The following is a 19,049-nucleotide window of genomic DNA, read 5'->3' as shown; positions in this document are numbered from 1 at the left end:
ACTTTACATACAAAAATAGTTTAGTTATATATTATAGACTTATAGAGAGTGACCTTCTAAAAACATTAAAATGTTTTACTGGCACGCGAAACCTTAAATCAGAGTGAATAAGTGAAGACTCGGCACAGCACTTCTGAAAGATTGCCAACCCTTGCTCTAATCTTTCCTTGTATGGAAACCATTCCATAGCCTTGAACTTCTTTATTGCCCTTCTCTGAACCTTGTCCAGTTCCACTATATCCTTTTTGAGCTGGGGTGACCAGAACTGGGCACAGTATTTAAGTATTCTGAATCCTCAGATAGCTCCATGGCTGCTTCTCAGAGCTTCCACAGAAGTGGAATGAGTCCTGATTCATCTTCTCTATTTGTAGCCTTGCTGTTCCGAAACCCTGGGGACATCAATGAAATTGACACAAGGGGGTCAATTTAATTCTACTGTTCCTTGGGGAAAGTGCTAAGCAGCAAAGGCAGTCATTGGAGCTGTCTGCTGGGAGTGGAGGGGAGATGCAGCTGGAAGCTTGGGGAGTACTGGGGCAGCAGATATTCTTTGCCTCTCCTCCATTGCAGTAGCCAGGCAGCTTTTGAGTTGTGGTGGGGAGAGGGAAGAAAGGGAGTGAGGCCATCCCTCCTGGAAGCCGGTCAAGGTTTCAGATGTGACACTTCATTTACTTCCAAGCCAGAAGCTGCTCAGATTCCAGCCCTGCAGTAAGCAGGTGCTTGGGGTGGCCATGGGCAGGGGAGCACGCTCTGCTCTTTGGCGGTAGGTTCCTCACTCCCTCTCGGAGTGAAGGACGTGCTGCCGAAGACTGAAGTGGCGGCGGTAGAGCTCACGCCAATCGTGGCTTTTTTTGTTTGTTTGTTTGGTTTTTTTGCACTGCTTGGGGACGCAAAACCCCTGGAGCTGGCCCTGGTTGTATACCTGCCCTGGGCAGAGCCTGTGTATTCTGTGGTCATGGAATTTATTGCAGGCACCACACCCCACCCCAGCACTGTGCTCCAGAGTCTGAGTTCAATATGCAAATTTCTCTAGCCCCTCTGGCTGTGAAAAGCAGTGCTGCTGTCTGCAGGCATGGCAAGTCAGCTTGCATCAGTAGCCTTGAGAGTTGTGAACTGTCCCATTCATCTCAACAGTTCCTTAGCTTTTAAATCTACCAATGGCACGTTGATGTTGAGCTGTTTCACTGTTAATCATAGCAGCAGAAACATGCTCATTCCAATGTCACTTACTGTCTCAGGTGCCAAAAGCCCCCAGCTTTGCTCTGACATCTCTGGGCACTTACGTGTTCTCAGTAGAAAGCTTTGGTGCATGCTGAAAATGTAGCGGTGGCATAAAAACTATTGAACTTGGTTACCTCAATAGCTGCACTAACCCAGGTAATGCAATGGAAGAGAGAGGGTCAGGCAATGCTTACGACTAAGGTGACTAGGTGTCCGGTCAAAAAGGGACCCTGGTGGCTCCGTCACCACTGCAGACCGGGCCATTGAAAGTGCGGTCAGTAGTACTGCGGCGCTAAGGCAAGCTAGTCCCTACCTGTCCTGGGGCACCGCACTGTGCCCCAGAAGCGGCCAGCAGGTCTGACTCTGGGATGGGGTATGGGGCTCTGTGTGCTGGGGGTGGTGCCTGTGTGTGAGAGCGGCTCATGGAGCCTCCTGGCCCCCTTGCCTAGGACCCAGACCTGCTGGCTGCTTTCGGGGTGCATGCAGTGCCAGGGCAGTTAGGGAGCCTGCCATAGCCCTGCTGCTGATCAAGGTAAGCCTGTGCCCCAACCTCCTGCCCCAGCCCTGAGCCCCTCTCAAACCCAGAGCACCCTCCTTCACCCCAAAACCCTCATCCCTGTCCTCAGCCCAGAGCCTGTCACCCCCCCAGCCCAGAGCCCCTCCCACACTCTGAACCCCTCATCCCCACACCAAAGCCAGCACCCCCTCCTGCACCCCAACCCCGCCTAAATCTGCAGCCCCCTCCCACATTCCAAATCCCTCAGCCCCAACCTGGAGCCCCCTCCTGCACCCCAAACCCCTCATATCGAGCCCCAACCCAGAGCCCGCACCCAGCCGGAGCCCTCACCCCCTCCCACACCCCTACCCCAGCCCAGTGAAAGTGAGTGAGGGTTGGAGAGAGCGAGCCACCGAGGGAGGAGGAATGTAGTGAGCAGGGGATGGGACCTTGAGGAAGGGGTGGGGTTAGGGTGTTCGGTTTTGTGCGACTAGAAAGTTGGCGACCCTACTTCCGACGCGCCTTCAGGGCTAGAAGACCTGGGTTCCATTGTCCGCTCTGCTGCAGCCTTCCTGTGTGACCTTCTTAGTCACTTAGGCCTCGTCCACACCTGAGTCGTGTTGCACTTTACCTGTACTGCTATTGTCAAAGCAGTACAACCCCTTGGCATGTGCATGCAGGCAGATTTGTATAAAGGTGCTTTATAGCAGCAGAGCTATTCTGTGCTCAGATACTGCAGTAAGGAGGGGCTGAGCCTGGAAGTGTCTAGGATAGAAAGATACTGTGTGGATTGACTTCTTCACCTCCTGTGTAATTCCATGCAAGTTCTCATTCTGAATGTGCTAGGAGCTGCTGCAGAATGTCCACTACTGCAGCAGTGCACTGCTGAGAGCAGGCAGTGTTGCTGCGTGCAGCCTTCTTGCTAAACTGAAGCTAGGAATTCAATGCCAAATGCAGTGGCCTGTGCGCAGGCATTAGTTACGCATGTGCTTTATGCAGAGTAACTTGAATGGGATAGAGGGGCCAAAGCCTAGATCACAAGTGAGGGCCAGTTGGGTCCTCAGTCTTGTACATCCCAACCAGCTCATAACTTGGTGGCATTAGGGGTCTGCAAAGGGTTTGAACCTGGGATGAGATGCTGACTTAATATAAATATGTCTCCTTATCTAACCCTCTGCTCTGCACAACCACTAAAAAGCCCACAACGATCTCAGGGGAATGGAGGTTTGTCCTTGGCCAAAATGACCCCTTGCTTCTGTTGTGATGTGCCGCCTGGATGCTGTTTCCACCCCAGAGGTGGCTGTATTTTCGTGGTGCTCTGTGAACGTAGCTTGTGAAGTGCGTTGGGATCTGTCAGGGTGAACAGAGCTACAGACATAAAATGCTGTTGTAGTGTTGTCAGGCTGTTTCCTAAGTGTGCAAGTGCTGCTACTTGTGTTGGTCGTATGGGGCTATTTATAAAGACTTCTGGATAATCCAGGGTAGTTTTCACTTGCCTGAGCCATGCTGCAGAACTATCAATGAGAACAGAAAGATCCATGGCCCACAGAAAGAGCCACAGAAAATCCCAGTCTTTGGGACTTATTAGGGAGGGGCCATCCTGTGGGAGTCTTATCTGATGGGCTTGGGATCCAGCCAGTAGAGATCTCAGCAGTGAGCCTGGACCTATGAGGAGGCTGCCTTATGGAACTAAACCTTAATGAGAAAGACCTGGGCTGCTCCTGAGGGCTCCCGACACTCTCCCATGTGATGCTAGGCCCCTCATTTCCTCTGTAGTAACAGAGTATCACAGAATCATAGATGCATGCGTAGGACTGGAAGGGAGCTTGAGAGGTCGTCTAGTCCAGTCCCCTGCACTCAAGGCAGGACTATGTAATAACTAGACCAGAGGTTCTCAAACTGGTCCGCGGATAGTTCCCTCTAAGGTGCATGCCTAGGCGGCCGCACACAACACAGTGAAGGGCCACACACCTAACTAGTGGAGCCGCGCAGGTGTGGCTCCACTAATGAAGTGCCTGGACAAGATGCACATGTAAGGTGAGTTGGTGGCCTTGGTGGTAATAGGGGGTAGGTGGGAGGGGGCAGTGGGGTGAGAAGAGTAGGGTGGAGGGAATTTGGGACATGCAGGGCTGCAGCAGCCACAGAAAGAGGTAACTTTCCCCAGCTCCAGGGCTGCGGCTGCCGGGGAAAGATGGCCCTTCTTCCCAGCCCAGCTCGGCAGCTGCGGTGGGGGAGAGAGGGAGAGACCCCCCCCCCCTTCGCAGCGCCAGCTCGGGGGCTGCCACAGCGGGGGAGACAGAGCACATCCATCGCATTAGAAAAGTAAGACTACTGATATTAAAATATGAGTTGCGTGCTTTTGTTTGTAAAACAAAAAAAATTAATTATTAAGTTTTTTTTATATAACGCTTTTATCCAAAGCGGTTTACAATAGTTAGCTAACAATACAAACAACATTTGGAAAGATCATTAAGTGGTCCACCGAGACCCTCAGCAATTTTCAAGTGGTCTGCGAAAAAAAGTTTGAGAAGCGCTGAACTAGACCATTCCTTACAAGTGTTTGTCGTGTTAATCTTGTTTCTGTCGGGGCTTTCCTAAAGGATCCTCAAGCTGTTTAGTCACATACACTAGTCACGAACCAGCCAAATGCAGCCGCATCACTGTTCAGTGGTGTGGGGCAGAAAGTGAAGGCAACTGTATCCTCTTAACCCTGGGGGACGCCTCTCTCCCTGTGCCATGCTGTTAGAGTTATGATCCGATCACCCGTCATCAAAGGAGGGGCCTGCGGGCTGAGCAATTTCTGTACTTTGGAACGCTCTCCCTGAAAGGTCTGAACTAGCCTGAGTTTATTGCCCTTCCAGTTCCAGGCACTTTGCAAACCCCAGCTGCTGTGGGCATTGGCCACGGGCTGAGGGGAGTGGAGGTTGGGGGTTAAGCAGCCTGTGTCACTTGACTGGTGACTAAGTGAAGTTTGCAGGCTATGAGGAAGGGGAAGAGCTGCTGCTTTGGCTGGATCTACATTTATTCCGTGTTTAAAAGTCAAGGGCACGCAGAGCTTTCGACAGGAGCCCTGTGCGGTATGTATGAGACTGAAATGAAAAACCACCTGTTGAATATCCCTGAGTGTACTTATGGCAGTAGAATGTGGATCTGGAGTGGTTGTGCAGGGTAAAGGGTAGATGAGGAGACATCTTTCTATTAAGTCAGCATCTCTGTTCAGACTGGTGTGACCTCCTACTTTCATAGAATCTCAGGGTTGGAAGGGACCTCAGGAGGTTATCTAGTCCAACCCCTGCTCAAAGCAGGAGCAATCCCCAGACAGATTTTTGCCCCAGATCCCTAAATGGCCTCCTAAAGGACTGAACTCACAACCGTGGGTTTAGCAGGCCAATGCTCAAACCCCAGCTCAAAACTCCTGCCCAGACCAAAACAAACTGACAACTGGCCTCTTGCCAAAGGTGCCAGGGGCTCTCTAATGATCCCTGTTGTATTAATTTAGATGGAATAAATGGGCCAAAGGTGTTAACATAACCCTATCATTGTCCAACAAAAAACAGTGCTAAACAAGATATATAGAGACCTCACCCTGCTCACTTCCCGGCTAAAACGTTTTAACCTTTTATTAAAGAAAGAAAAGAAGGAAAACCAGTTAAGGGCCTGGGAATGTCAAGTATGAACTAAGGCTTCCAGCTGAACAATGTCCCTTGCTCCTGTACGCTGGAGAGAAACCCCCTGCCTGGTTCTCTTAGATGGCATCAAAGACGGTAGTACTGCACTGCCCTTGTGGGGAAAAGAGAAGCTAGCTGGGCTGGAGCTGCTGTTGTTGCTGTAGTCCAATCCTGGTTCATCCCAGGTGGTAGTTGGGATTTAGCTGGAGCTGGTCAGGGTGGCCATGTTATCTGGGTCCCACTCTCTGGTCCGGGCTGGTCAGGGCGTTTCTCAGGATTAGGATGACGAATGCCGAGAGTCCCAGGAGATGGTGAGAGTGGCAGCCATGATGGTGCAGCTCATTTCAGTAGCCTCTGTCTGTGCTTCTCTCTGCTCTATCAAGGACCCAGAAAAGGAGTAGGGTGTGGAATAGCCCATCCCTATATTGTTTGTCCAGCAATTAATCTTGATATCTGACACCGCAATGTTCGGTCGTTAATTTCTGGGTCCACATCTTCTGTTTTTACCAACCATGTTTTCAGCCTAGTGCTTGAATTATATGGCTCTTTATGGGGGCTTGTTTACACACACCCCCCCACATACACTCACTCACTCTCTCTCTCTGGCTCTCTTCCACTTCTTTAGAACGTTCTTTATGGAAAATAATTTGACCTACTTTGCATGGTAAATTCTTGAGCAGGCAGAAGTTGGAGACCAATTCTCACAACACCTGTAGAAGATGGCTGTGCCCATGCAGCAATATTGCTCCCCCAATACCACATGAAGGGGGTGGTTCACTGCTGGTCCATTGTTGAACTCCCGACCCACTGGGGTCTCCCATCCTGGTAGTGACAGGGTCCCTGGAGATCCAGCCCCGAGGTAGTGTGGCTGTAGCATGGAGCTGCACTAAGGTGTTGTGTGTCTGTTTTCCAGTCCCATGGTGATGACATGGCATCTGCTAGTTCCAGCAGGGCCATGGCAGGGCTGGCCTGTGAGAAGTCCCAGCTCACTGTGAAAGGTGAGTAGAGTTGCAGTGGGCACCCCGGGGGTTGTGAGGTGGGGAAGCGGGCACTCTGTCTAGGTCAGAAGCTTCTGGCCCTGCTGGGGAATGGGGATTTTCAAGTGTGGCTTGGCTTGTCCTAACTTCCTTCTCCAGCAGCCCAGGCAGCCTGTCAGTGACCACGTGCTCCCCAGAGGAGGGAGATTGCCCTAGTCCTGGACTTCTGAGCCTGTGGCTGGAGGGGAGTAGTTGTCGAATGAAGGCTGATATTGCACCAGTCCAGCCAGAGACGAGGTGTGCCCAGGAGAATGCAGGGTGTCATGCTGTCTGGAGCAGCCCGTGCCTGTGAGCGCCTACCTCTGGGGAGACTGTCAAAAACAGGACAGACACCCTCATAGGGTGCTCCACTCGCTGCTGGACTGGTGCCTTCTCCTGGCCACTCTGGGGTTAGCTCTTGAGGTCAACACCCCAGTCTGCGGTTTGCATGCTGTCACTCCAGCTGCGGTCTGCAGCTCCTCCGGCTCCAGGACCCTCAGTGTTGTCTTCGTGACTTAGCCCTCCAGCTAGGTGACCATGTTCCCCCTCCCGGGGTTCAGTCCATCAGCACTGCTAGGCAGTCTGCCCCTTCACTGCCCCGGCGCCACTTTCGCAGCAGCTAATAGGGGAACCAGGACTTGCCCTCATCTCTGGGTTCTCGTTCCTCCAGTCAGCAGTTCTGGGTTCGTGTCTCTGCCTTCCCTGGACTGCTTCCTACCTCTCCTGTTCCCCTTCTCTGTCTGGGTGTGCCAGCTCCCAGAACCCTCCTCCCTGCTGCCTGCCTTCCTAGCTGCCCCCAAACACTCCTCCCTCTTCCAGGGAGTGACTGCCCTTTCTCAGCAGCCCACTACCTAGCTTTACCGGCGCTGCCTGTTCCTGCACCCGGGAGCTTCTCTAATTAGCTGCCTCCAACCTAAAGCTCCCCTGTTTGCAGCTGAATTAGCTGACTGGGCCCACCTGGTCCGCTGAGCTGTTGCAGGGCTAGTGCGGGGATCTGACCCCATCACACCCCAACAGGTGGTGTGTTCTGTAACTAGATTTCACCAAGCCAATAACAAATGTGAACTTCTGAATCCTTATAAGTCTTACCGTGGAGAGACAGGAGCTGGCATCTGGCCCATCAGCGTCACACATGGACTTTACCCCAATGGTCCCGTGCAGCAGAGTGCAGATTAAAAGATGTCTTCTTCCTGGTGCTTCCCCCTGTTGGCAGCTCGTAGCCCCAGGCATGTGGAGAGTTGGGGGAGGAAGGATGGGGTCTTTCCATAGCATCCCCTGCTGTGAAGGGCTCATCCAGAGGAAAGCTGGTAACCAGCCTTCTAATCCCAGTCTCTGAGCTGGTCCTGCGGGCAGAGGCAGAGCCAGGGAGGGTAGCTCCTGGAGGGTGCATTCCCTACTGTCAAACCTTCAGCCTTTCGGGGCTTCCTCTGAAACTGGTGCTCGTGAACGGTGCCAGCCTGGAAGGTCTCCCTGCATGTGCCAGGCAATGTGAGCCTTGGGAGCTGGCTGGCTGCCTGCTCAGCTTTCCCCTTCGCCCTCTGTCCGGGCGCTGTCAGCGGTGGATGCCTTGGTCTCCGTGGCTTTAGGGGAGCTGGAGTGTGTGCAGAACTCTGTTAAGGCCACCAGGGGGCTCCAGATACCTGGAACTGCTTCCCTGACTTCTGTCTGCGCTTATTTTCACCGGCTCCTGTTCTTTATTCCCTTTTTGGGGTGCCCTTCAGGGTGGGGGGATTTCTGGGTCCCAGGAGGGGGCCTTGCCTTTCCCGGGTCTCCAGGCCATGTCTCCCTGTCTGGCCCATATGACCCGGCTGCCTGGAGTAAACCTTGGACCCTGGTTTCTTGGGCTGGCAGCTGCTGTGTGGTGTCTGGGCCTCTCTGGGTGGGGACAACTTGCCTATTGCCTGCAGCTGCGTGACTCTCTGCCTCTTCCCCCTCTCCTAGTTGTGTCAGTGAAGCCCAAGGTGCACAGCCGCCAGTCCCGGATCAACTCCTATGTGGAGGTGATGGTGGATGGACTTCCCAGTGAGACCAAGAAGACAGGGAAGCGGATTGGGAGCTCTGAGCTGCTCTGGAACGAGGTCCTCATCATGTAAGAGCCCCTGGGGACTCCAGGGGGCTGGGGCTAATGCAGGCACCCTAGAGCTGGCACTGAGCTCCCTACTTCTGCGCTGGGTCATGCTGCGTAAAGAAGCCTGGAACGTTTGCCACTGGCTGGAAGGGGCTTAGGGTGCACGCTGAGGTGTGCGGGTGAGAACACAGTCGCCAGATGGGTGCTGTGTTGGATGGAGTGCTAGTGGGGCCTAGGTGTCCCTAGGGCCTTGCCTTGGCCTCTTCTCTGCCCTCTGTGCCTGGCATGCCTGGTCCTGCTCTGCTAGGTTGGCATCAGAGAAGCAGGAGGGGAGATGACAGCCGTCCTCTTGGTCTGCCTTCCAGGAACGTCACAACTCAAAGCCACCTGGATCTGAAGGTCTGGAGCTGCCACACCCGGAGGAATGAGCTGCTGGGAACGGCTTCCATCAGCCTGTGTAATGTCCTGAAGAAGAATGGTGGGAAAAGTACGTATGCGTGGAAGCTACTCGGGGGGCCCTGATGCCTGGCCTGGCCTTTGCTTTCTTCCTGAGCTTAATTTCCCTGTCTGGAGAAAGCAGGGAGCGGCTTGTCATGGGGGCTGGGGCCTCCTCAGCTTCTGGCATTGGGCAGAATGCCCTGAGTGAGCGGCACCTGCCTTCCTGTGGTGCTACCATCTCACCAGCCAGCTCTGTCTGTTCCTGAGCTCACTCTACCTCGAACCTCCACTGTGGTCCTGCAAGATTTCCTGCCTCAGTAGGTGTGTGCCACGGAGAAGGAGTAGCTGAATCCCTGGCCCTGGGAGAGAACAAGGTGTCCTTGTGTGAGGCTGGGCGGTCCTGTTGGGCACTCGGGGCTAGTGTGTGATGGAAGCCATACCTTAATTGGCCAGGGTGCCACTGCCGGCAGGGAAACACAAACTTTGCAGCTATTTGCTGCCATTTGTGGTCACCAGAGTGTGGCCCGCGGTGGTGGCGGCTGCATAAAGACCTCCATTCAGGGCCTGGGCTGTGGTTGCAGCTGCGTGGGGCAGGAAAAGGTTTGCTCTGTCTCTTCCAAGCAAAGCTCAGCAGCTCTCGAAGGACAAACCTTGCATTGAGAGCCGAGAGGGGCCTCCTCTCCTCTGAGGGAGACAGCATGTAGCCAGACTCTCCCTTGTGCCAGGGGTTAGGCTGAGTTACTCCTGGGCATTGCCAGAGGTGAATGTCCCCAGCACACTCCCTGGGCAGCGTCGCCAGGAGCAGGCCCATGTACTCTGGATGGGATGGTGCGCTCTGCCCTCTGAATTGGGGGTGGGAATCACCAGGGGCTTTGTGGGACCCTCTGACATTCTGGATGCCTGTGACCCTGTCCCCCATGCATGGAGCTGGACAGTGCTGCTGGGCTGCGTGTGTTGGAGATGGTGGCTTGGTCTGGGTCTCAGCCTAGCAGGCCTGACCCACGGTCCTCAGCTGCTTCCCTGTTTGGCGGCCAGCCAGATGCCATACGTGTTCTCCTGGAGGTGCTGTCTGCTCGCGCCCTACCTATGCGCGCCCCTTTGCAGGGGCACAATCAGCCCTTTCAGTAGGCTGCGTCCCCAGGGGGCCATGTGGAAAATGAATGGAAAAGGCAACTGGCTGTTTCTGCTCATACTGAAAAAAGTGTCCAGTTTTTTTTTCCCCCTGACCTAGTGGGCTGTGAGGGGAGGAGTCTTAAAGCTACAGCACACAGCTGTGTCTGCAAGGGACTGCCTGGGAGCTGGAAGGTGCTCCTCTGAACTCTGGCCCAGAATGGAGGGCTCCGGGGCTCTCCCCTGGCTTGCCCATCCCCCTGCAAGTGTGGCTTCCCTGGGCTGAAGTTCCCTGGGAGTGCAGGGCCTTTGGAGAGGGGTCGTGTCCCCTGCTGGTCTGGGAGTGAGGAGTGGGTGGGGACAGGGCGGATCCAGTGCGGAGGTGCTGCAGTCACTGTGCTACAAGCTGGAATAGTGGCCACGGGGGCTGCCCCTGGGTCTGGGCACTGAGAGCTCTGCACAAAGTCGAGTTACTCTGGCTGTGTGGCGTGGGGCCCAGTGCCAGGCAGGTGTCCACATATGAGGGTGGGAATCTGAGCTGGTCACACTTACCCCCCACAGCCTCCCTACGAGGTGACCTGTGCTCCCGACCCAGTTAGTCCCACTGGTGTTCCCCAGCCGTCTGACACAGCCTAGGCCAGGGCTTGCTGTCCTAAGCCCACAAGCCAGCCTCTCCCTAGTGGGGGTACTGAAACGACACTCCACTTCTGCCACTTGTGCAGATCTTTGCAGAATGACCCTCCTGGTCCTTCCCTGTGTGCCTAGGTTAGCAGCGAAATAGTGAACTTTATTACCATTTAAATTATCGTTGTTAGGCTTCAGAGTCAACACACCACTAAGATGATTAGGGGCACTTCACTCCTCTCCAGGCTGACCTATCAGGCTGTCTGCAGACTCAGGCAGATACTGTGATAGTCACCATGTGGGTTCAAAGCTTTACCAAGGCTTTTTATAAGTTACTGATACGTACTTACAACCTTAACTGCATCTTAAAGTCTTTGGCTGGGTGTTTCCATAGTTTTTATTAGCTGCCAAGGACAAATGTTGGTCCCCTGGCTATGTATTCTCCAGCAGTATGTCAGTGTCATTCCCCCTCTACAAAGGTCATGGCAGCATGTCTAGATCTCCTGCATGCTGGAACTGTGCCCAAGCTCCCTCTGTCCCTCCAGATGGATGCTGGGAGCTTCAGAAACTGTAGGAAGAAACGGGCTTGTGTCTTTGGCAAAGAACCCGCCAGGCCTCGGCTTTCAGGCCAGGCAAATTGAATCCATTTGGCGCTAACAGACCAGGGTTCCTTTTCCAAAAACCTCATTTTTCAAACATGCTTCTCTCCCAACTGCCTTGGCAGGTTCCTCTGCAACGCTCTGCATGGCCTGTCCTCTGGCACGGTACGTCTGCGCCACAGCAGCCGGGGGGGACAGAGCGCTGGGGAAAAGAGGCCAAGTCATAGAAAACAAGTTGCAGCCTTCTGTGGAGCTGCTCCCAAGGGTCCTTTAAAACAGCTAATTTGCTATGGCCTAGCCCCCTGCCCCAGGCCTTTGCCGCTGTGCTGGAGAAGAGGCTCTTTGTTCTGATGCTGTGGTGACTCTAAGATGTGCTGCTGGTGCCGGGCAGGAGGAATGGCCCCGGGTGGCCTTGCTTTGGAGGCTTCATGGAAGCTGATGTGAGGCCATGCTGCCCCCCGCACCACCTTATGTTTGTACAATTCACTGAGCTGTGGACAGCAGGGCAAGCCCTGGAGTGCCTCGAACGTGTGAGGCTGCAGCCTGCAAATGAAAGCTCTTGTTTTTATTGCGTGCTGCTCAGGTTGCAAGTTACATCAACAGGCTCCTGTTTCTTGAGTGGCACCATCTGCCAGGATTTTACAGCTCCTGCAAAGCGCGCTCTTTGCTTTCCGTTCTGCACCTCAGGCAGAACCGCTGGAGCCGCAACCTCAAGGAATTTTTTCAGGAAGCCAGCAACAAACCCCCAGGCCTCTGGGAAGTTACAGTCGACCCCTCCTCATGAATGTGCTGTCAAAGAAGCTCGCTGAAGCAAAGGCTCTTTTAGCAGAGAATCATAAAAGCAAATCTGTAGCCTGCCTGAAATTAATGTTAAACAAGTCGGCTCTGTCAGCGCCTGTACAATAACTTTGTAAAAGCTGCTGTGCCAAACCGAAATGCCCCGGCAAAGGCCTTCGCTGAGCTTGCTTTGTGTTTCCTTCCAAATTCACTCCTGTTCTGCTCATGCTGCAGTGGGCCAGTGGGACTAGGCTGATATGCAGCTAACCCTGCTTTTTGGTGCATACCCTGGGCAGGGCCCAATTCTCTTTCCTGCGTGAAAGGCCACGCTCCCATCTCACTGCCTGTGGGCTGCACAGTGAAGGGGGGCCAAGTACCACCACTCTGGTACTTGGCCCTTCCATCCCCCATTCCTCTGTCATGCACATGGCTGTTCAGCAGGTAACCAGCTGCATCTTCTGAGGATGAGACGCAGGGGCTGGGTGCTTTACCCTTTGCTGCAGTGTTTTAGGACTAGTGGGTGATGGCCTCAGGCCACATCTACACTGCAATTAAAAACCTGTGGCTGGCCCAGGCTAAGAGGCTGTTTAATTGAAGTGTAGATGTTTGGGCTTGGGCTGGAGCCTGGGGTCTAGGACCCTGCCAGGTTTCTAGAGCTGCAGCCTGAGCCGGAGTGTCAATTAAACAGCCCCTTAGTCTCAGGACGCTGTCTGGGCAACCACAGACTTCAGGCCTGTTGTGATGTCAGCTCTCACCTGGTCTCCATGGTGTTACTGTGGCACTCGGCAACGTACACAGGTAAATTCTGGCTCCTCAGGTGCAGGTTGGCCACCCCGGGTTAATGGTTCAATCACAGGGTTTTAATGTCGTGCTGTCGAGAGCCGCAGGAGACACATTCAAGAGCCGCTTGCGGTTTGTGAGCCTCAGTCTGAGTATCACTGGTCTAAGGGATTTAGACCCGTTTTCCATTCAAGTGCTTAGCAAGCTCAGCATCTGCCGTTCCCTGAGAGGAGGTGGCTGGTCTGGTTTGATTACACTGGAATTGTTCTAGTTGAGGTAGGTCTGAGCACACAACAGTGTGGTAGGCACACCTGAAGGTAGGTAAATGGGCAGGAAATCCATGTATTGGAGGCTCCTGTCGGAAGGTCTCTGTCTAAGCCACCTTCCCTGTGGAGAAAAGGCCTCCAGGAGGAGCCCATCCCGCCCAAGCCCTGGTGGAAAGTTACCAGTTACCAGAGCTCCCTCAGTGTGGGCTCAACGCTGGAGCCTTTATCACACTTGCTGCTACCAGCCTTACTTCTTGGAACTGTAAATCCCATTAATGGGCTGGGAGGGAATTGCCAGCCAGCTCTCACTAAATGGGAGTGCTGATGCTGTGTGCAAGGCACTGGGAGCAGCTGAACTGAGACCTTATTCAGGACCTAATCACCCCTGGCCTCCTCCCAAAATACTAATAACCCCTCTGACATGCTGGCCGCTTGCTGGGACACAAGCTACCTTTGTGTTCACCCTTTGAGGGGACGCTCTGTTGGTGCAGCAGCGAGGTCCCTTTGTGCGTCCCGTGTGCCGAACGGGGACAGGGAATGGAAGGTTTTACTAGTGTTTATTTTCTTTTTAAAAAAAATAAAATAAAAAAAAGCTGGGTTGGAGGCAAGGAAGAGGAGGAAGCCGGCTGGGAGGTTCATGTTCACATCTTCCAGTTGGAGACACCTTGTCTTTGCTACTTGAGTAACTTCACACTTACGCTGAGACAGCCTTCACAATGAGGGCTTGTGTAGCCCGCAGAGCAGCGTGTGCTTTGCTGCTAGCTGCTCACAAAGGAGCGAGCCCTGGAGCGTGCTGGGCAGGCTTTCTCCACAGCTGGAGGGAAGCAGAGTTCTTATGGCAAGCAGTGACCGGTGAAAAGGAGTTCGCTGCTTTCTGCAGCACCTTCCATCTGAGGATCTCAAAGCACTCTGCACAGGCTAATGAAATGGTCTCCCCTGGGAGGCTCCTTTGTACAGATGGAGAAAGTGAGGCAGACCTGAGTGACTTGCCTGGAGTCATGCAGGGAGTGTGCAGCAGGGTCAGGAACAGAGCCCAGGGCTCATGGCTCCTAGACCTGTGTTTTACCCACAGGAAGATTTTCTGCTCATACTAAAAGCAAGCAGTTAGGAAAGGATTGTTCCGAGCTGAAGGATGCCAGTCAGCTACATAAAAACTTGAGGTGGTGCGCGCACAAAATCTGAGAGAGCATTACTCATCCTACTGCCCCATAGTGCCTGTCACCCCCTGCTGTCCCCAGGGGGCTGAGAGTTACAGAAAGTCTGTCAGAAAGGTGGGCCAGGAGACCTGCATGCAAATGGGCAGATCTCAGGCCTGGTTGCGTCCAGCACATGGGGTTTGTGGAAACCTGCGACAGCCATGGTGTAAGCAGGGGTCTTGTTCCTTCTGGATCTCAGAAGCGCCCGAATTGTGAATGGCAGAGTGGTTCAGGAGAGGAGGCCGGCTCAGTCTCGAACCAGGCTGGCCTGTTCTCTGCAGGGCTCTCAGACACTTTTGCCGATAGTAATACCCTCCTCAGGTCAGACGCAGCTAGAAGCCTGAGATTTCTTGTCAGACACTGGTTCTATTGCAAACAGATGTGTTGGAAAGCACTGCAAAGTCCAGGCTTCCCCCTGCCAGTGGGACCCCTCTCCTCAAGACAAGTGAAGCTGAGCTGGGAGCACCTGGGTCTGCTTGGCACTGGTGTGGGTTTGTCAAAGGACCCGAGTGCCCACAATTCCTATTGAAATCCATGGGCGCTGCAGCTGCTCAGGACCTCTGAAAATGGGGCTGCAGGATAGACAGTGCACCTAGCAGGGAGAGACCCCGAAGCATTTGTTGTTTGGCTCAGGCTTCAAGCCAGTGAGGAACTCCTCCAGCTACCCCCCAGATCTCCCCTTTCCTGGGTGAAGCCAGAGCAGATCAATTCCAGGAGCACCCACCAATATCTCCTAATCTGGCTCCATCTGTCCTTGCTGTGGTCCACTGTCAAGAGTCACCTGGGAACGTCTTATTCCTGTTTAGCTTTTCTGTTTTGCCCACCGTGGGGTCACCCCCTGTACAGACACTGAGTGAGTGACAGCGCCTCCCCAGAGCTCACAGCCTGATGCACTCCACAGGCAGCACTGCCTGCAGCACCGGGAGGTGATAAACCTGCTGCTGCTTTGGTCTGTCTTCCAGTGACTTGTTGCCTTTCCCTGGCTGCAGGGCTTGGCACTTAGTGGCACCAAATCTCATCCGAAGCCCTCGCTGCACTCCCCTCGCCACCTGGCTCTCTCCTCCAGAGGGCTCTCCAGCTTTGATGTCCTCTGCAAGTTCCACTACAGCTGCACTGACAATCTCCAAAACACCACCAAGCAGCTGCCCAAGGTGCTGGACCTGAGCGTGGCTGGGTGGTGAGAGCACGCCCTCCCCAGGATGGAGAGTGGCTGCTGGTACTGCACCTGTGCTTGCTTTAATACCATGCGATGCAGCGTTAATCTCTGGGAAGCTGAAATCCTTCTGGCCTGAGCTCCAGCTAGCTGGAGCAGCCACTGCCAGGTGCATTGCGGTTGGGGAAGAAGCAGCCCCTTGGGCTAGTTTGAAAAGCCCCAGGTCTCTCCCAGTCCAACTCCGGAGCTGGGTGTGGCCTGGGACGCGCTGGTCTTGTGATAGCCATTGACAGCTCCTGCATGTGCTGGAAAGGGCGGAGCTTCAGACAGGGACCTGGTTCAATTCTCAGCTCTGCCGTGGTCCACCTGTGTGACCTGGGGCAAGTCATTGATCCCTCTGCCTCCATTCCAGCTTCCTAGCTGAGGATGGTGCTGGGAGAATGGAGCCGAGGCTGCTCCTGGGTGAACCATGGGGACACTGGGCAGCATTCAGCCCACATGGGGGACCTCTCGGAAAGTTAACCGTGTGCACGCAGAGCTTGCACGCAAACCTGAGCTGTCAAAGGCAGGGAGCGCTGCTAGTGAGAGCCAGGCTGGAAGCCCAGGAACCAGCAGGCGCAACATGCGGAGCAGCTGTGAAAGCTTCTGCCTCTCTTAGCCCCTGCCAAGCTGCCTCATTCCTGAGCTGGAGACTGGCTGTCGGGGTACCAAGGGAGTGTTTCCCTCTCCTCCCACCACCTGGTTGGAGTCACCGGGCCCTGCCCTAGTGGCTACACCAGGAGGAAGCAGATTGCTAGAAAATGGTGCAGTTGTATCAGGATGAGTAGTTGTGTAGAATAAAAATATTATTTGAGCAAAGTAGTCGGGAGGCATCTGGGCTGGTGTCCCAGGCTGGGGCAGCCAAATGCTTGAGGCCTCCTCTATCTGAGCCGGGTGTTTCGAGCCCACTGGCCGTAGCTGGGCATTGTTGTTACTATTAAAATCCTGCCCCTTGGCAGGGACCTGGAGGCTGACTGTCATCTTGTCCTGGCTGGTCCAGTTCATCAAGAAGCCCCATAGTTTGGCAGAATTTGCACAGGCTCAGCTAGCCTGCTGTAGCAGGGGTTGTGGGAATGGGGGTGGTGGTGGTGCACAGCTGCCGCCTACCGTGTGCCTTGCTTTGGCTGGTGCTGTTAGCCCCTCACTCTCACAGGCACCATGGATTCGTCTTGTTGGTACGTGTGTAACGTAAGGCTCTGACTCCACCTTCTGAAGGGGTTGAGGGGATCTGCCCCAGGGGCCCAGAGGAACAGGGATCAGCTGGCTGACAGGCCTGTGTGTGAGATGGAGCAGAGGCCAGTTATAAGGGATGCCAGTGAATGTTGGCAGCTGCATGCTGTTCTCTTAGCCCCTGCTTTGTGCCTCCGCTGGTCGTTCAATTAGCTCATCAACTTCCTTTCCCCTGTACTGCCCTGCCCGGCTCCCCTGGCTCGGGGAGGGGAGAATGGAGAACTGTGTTTTCAGCTCTGGGCAAGGCTGAGGTGCTGTGCTCTGTGCCTGGCCACATTGTGCCTGCTGCAGCTGGTGGGACCTCGTCAACCTGCCAAGAGCCATTAGCTGTCAGATGAGGGGGGGAAGCAAAGCTGCAGGCCTGACGTGAGGCCGAATTGGGTCCTGCAGCCCCCTGGACCCGCGCACTGTGCTCTGAGGGCTGCTGTGCCGTGTCTCTAGTGTGCCCCTTGCTGGGGCTGGCTGGCCTGCCGGGCAGTCTCCAGAGGCTTGTGGCCAGGGCTGGAGCAGCCTGGCTCCTGTGGAGCTCGGCAGAGCGGGTCCTTGGGGTTGAGGAAGGGGATTTTCTTTCTCCACTTGCCTTGTCAGTCTCTTGGGTGGGGAGATGGTCCAACCCAAGGTGCTGCTGTCTGGTCTCCTCCAAAGTGACCGTGAGGGGCCCTCTCAAATGCTCCCAGAGCTGCGATTGGCTGGGCATGTGAGGGCCATTCCAGCACCCTGGTGACCTGATGTGTGCAGCTGTCGGTTCTTTCCGTGTTCCCAGCCACCGTCGGCCGTTCTCTTCTCCAAAGTGCCGGGCCTTTGCTGTCTGAATGAGTTATGATTACAAGCAGCTTGGTAGCTGGAGCTCTGCGCTCTGCTTCCACCGTTTCCCATACCCCTGAGATCCTGTCTTCTGTACTGAAAGCCACTGGGACCCCGTCTGGGTAATCTGCCTGGTATTGGTACATTGTGGCTTGCTCACAATGGGACGTGTACTGGCTCTGGCCCTTTAATCATCGGGAGGTAATGGCTTGGCTTGGACAGTGCAGGGGGAATGGCCCTGCCTCCTCTTGTGTGGGAAAGAAGAGGCCATGGCCCGTGGGCTGGGGACAGCCCTTGGTGGGAGCTGAGGGTCCGGCTTGGTTGGCTTAGCATTGCTGAGGCACTGGTGTGGTGTATATGGGTACTGGACCAGAGCCAGCCAGTGTCACAGCAGCTCCTGGCCCTGCTGGAAGCCGAGGAATTCATCTTTTCCTCCTCATGCCATGTGGCGAGAGCCTAAACCCCCATGGTGGGGGAGGGTGCGGAATCTAGAATTAGGTGAAACTTTTCAACTGGTGATGACTGTGGCTTGTCTCTTTCTCCCGGTCCCTCCATCTCCCCAGTGGAGAACACACAGCTGACCCTGAACCTGCAGACAGAGAACAAAGGCAGCGTTGTCTCAGGCGGAGAGCTGACGATTTTCCTGGACGGGCCAACTGTTGATCTGGGAAGCCTGCCTAATGGCAGTGCCGTGACAGAGGGTGAGTGCCGCCCATCTCCATGTGCAGGCCGCTGTTCTGAGCACGAGGTTGTGAGTGCAGGCGGTGGGGGGAGAAGGGCTGAGATCACAGCTGTAAGGACTTGTGAGCAAACATCTGAGAGCTAGGAGCCACCTCCTCTCCCAGGTAAGGCCCCCAGCTCAGCCTGGTAGAGCATCGTGCAGTCTGCCCAAAGGCCTGGCTCACCCTTGTGCTGATGGATTATCCCAAGGGCTAGTGGAATTGCCTCTGCCCTGGAGGGGAGCTGTGGGATCTGCAGGAAAAGGTCTCCTCCTCCCCCAGGGAAGTGAAGGGTGCAGCTGTTTTCTGGGGCCTCTACTGCTGCCTGGGTTCTGCATCCCCTCTCCCATCTCTCCTGGGCCTCGGGAGGCTGCGAACAGTTCGCTGTGAGCCTGGCCAGGCAGGGTTCCCTGTGGTGGGAGGGAGCAGAGCGGGATAATGCCTGGCAGAGTGAGGAGCTCAGCAATGCATGGGTGCGTTTGATATCAGGGCGTCTGGTTCTCTGTCATGTGCTGTGCTCGTTCAGCCCGCTCCCTGCCTGACATGAGCAGGGCTTCCTTGTGCTGCAGGATGTTCCCTGGGCTGATGCATTCACTGGCCACTTGTTCCAGGTTCCGAGCCACAGCAAGATACAGGTGGTATGAGAGAAAACCATCATACGGGGTGGCCTGAGAGCTTCGGCTTCTGAGAAGCCTGGAGAAGTGGGGGCTGCAGGTGAAGAATGAGGAACTTTGGCAGAGCTGTGTGTGCAGAGCCCAGGGCTGGCAGCGCTGACACTGGGTAGCCAGGCCTGGGGTAAAGGGGCATTGACAGAGTGGTGCTGTGGAAAGTAGCCTAACTCCACGGCT

General features: G+C 54.8%; 1 protein-coding gene across 1 annotated transcript in view; it reads left to right on the top strand.

Moving 5' to 3' along the window:
- Positions 1-19,049, top strand: part of WWP2 (WW domain containing E3 ubiquitin protein ligase 2) — an 85,335-nt gene that overhangs the window by 2,481 nt on the left and 63,805 nt on the right. The window contains exons 2-5 of the mRNA XM_050922312.1: positions 6,296-6,380; positions 8,340-8,487; positions 8,832-8,953; positions 18,046-18,183. Of these exons, the coding sequence (XP_050778269.1) occupies positions 6,311-6,380; positions 8,340-8,487; positions 8,832-8,953; positions 18,046-18,183 (478 nt within the window). The 5' untranslated portion in view covers positions 6,296-6,310. The remainder of the gene's footprint in view (positions 1-6,295; positions 6,381-8,339; positions 8,488-8,831; positions 8,954-18,045; positions 18,184-19,049) is intronic.

The sequence above is a fragment of the Gopherus flavomarginatus genome, chromosome 14 (assembly GCF_025201925.1).
Source record: "Gopherus flavomarginatus isolate rGopFla2 chromosome 14, rGopFla2.mat.asm, whole genome shotgun sequence".
Lineage (NCBI taxonomy): Eukaryota > Metazoa > Chordata > Testudines > Testudinidae > Gopherus > Gopherus flavomarginatus.
This window is presented reverse-complemented; position numbering and strand designations above follow the sequence as displayed.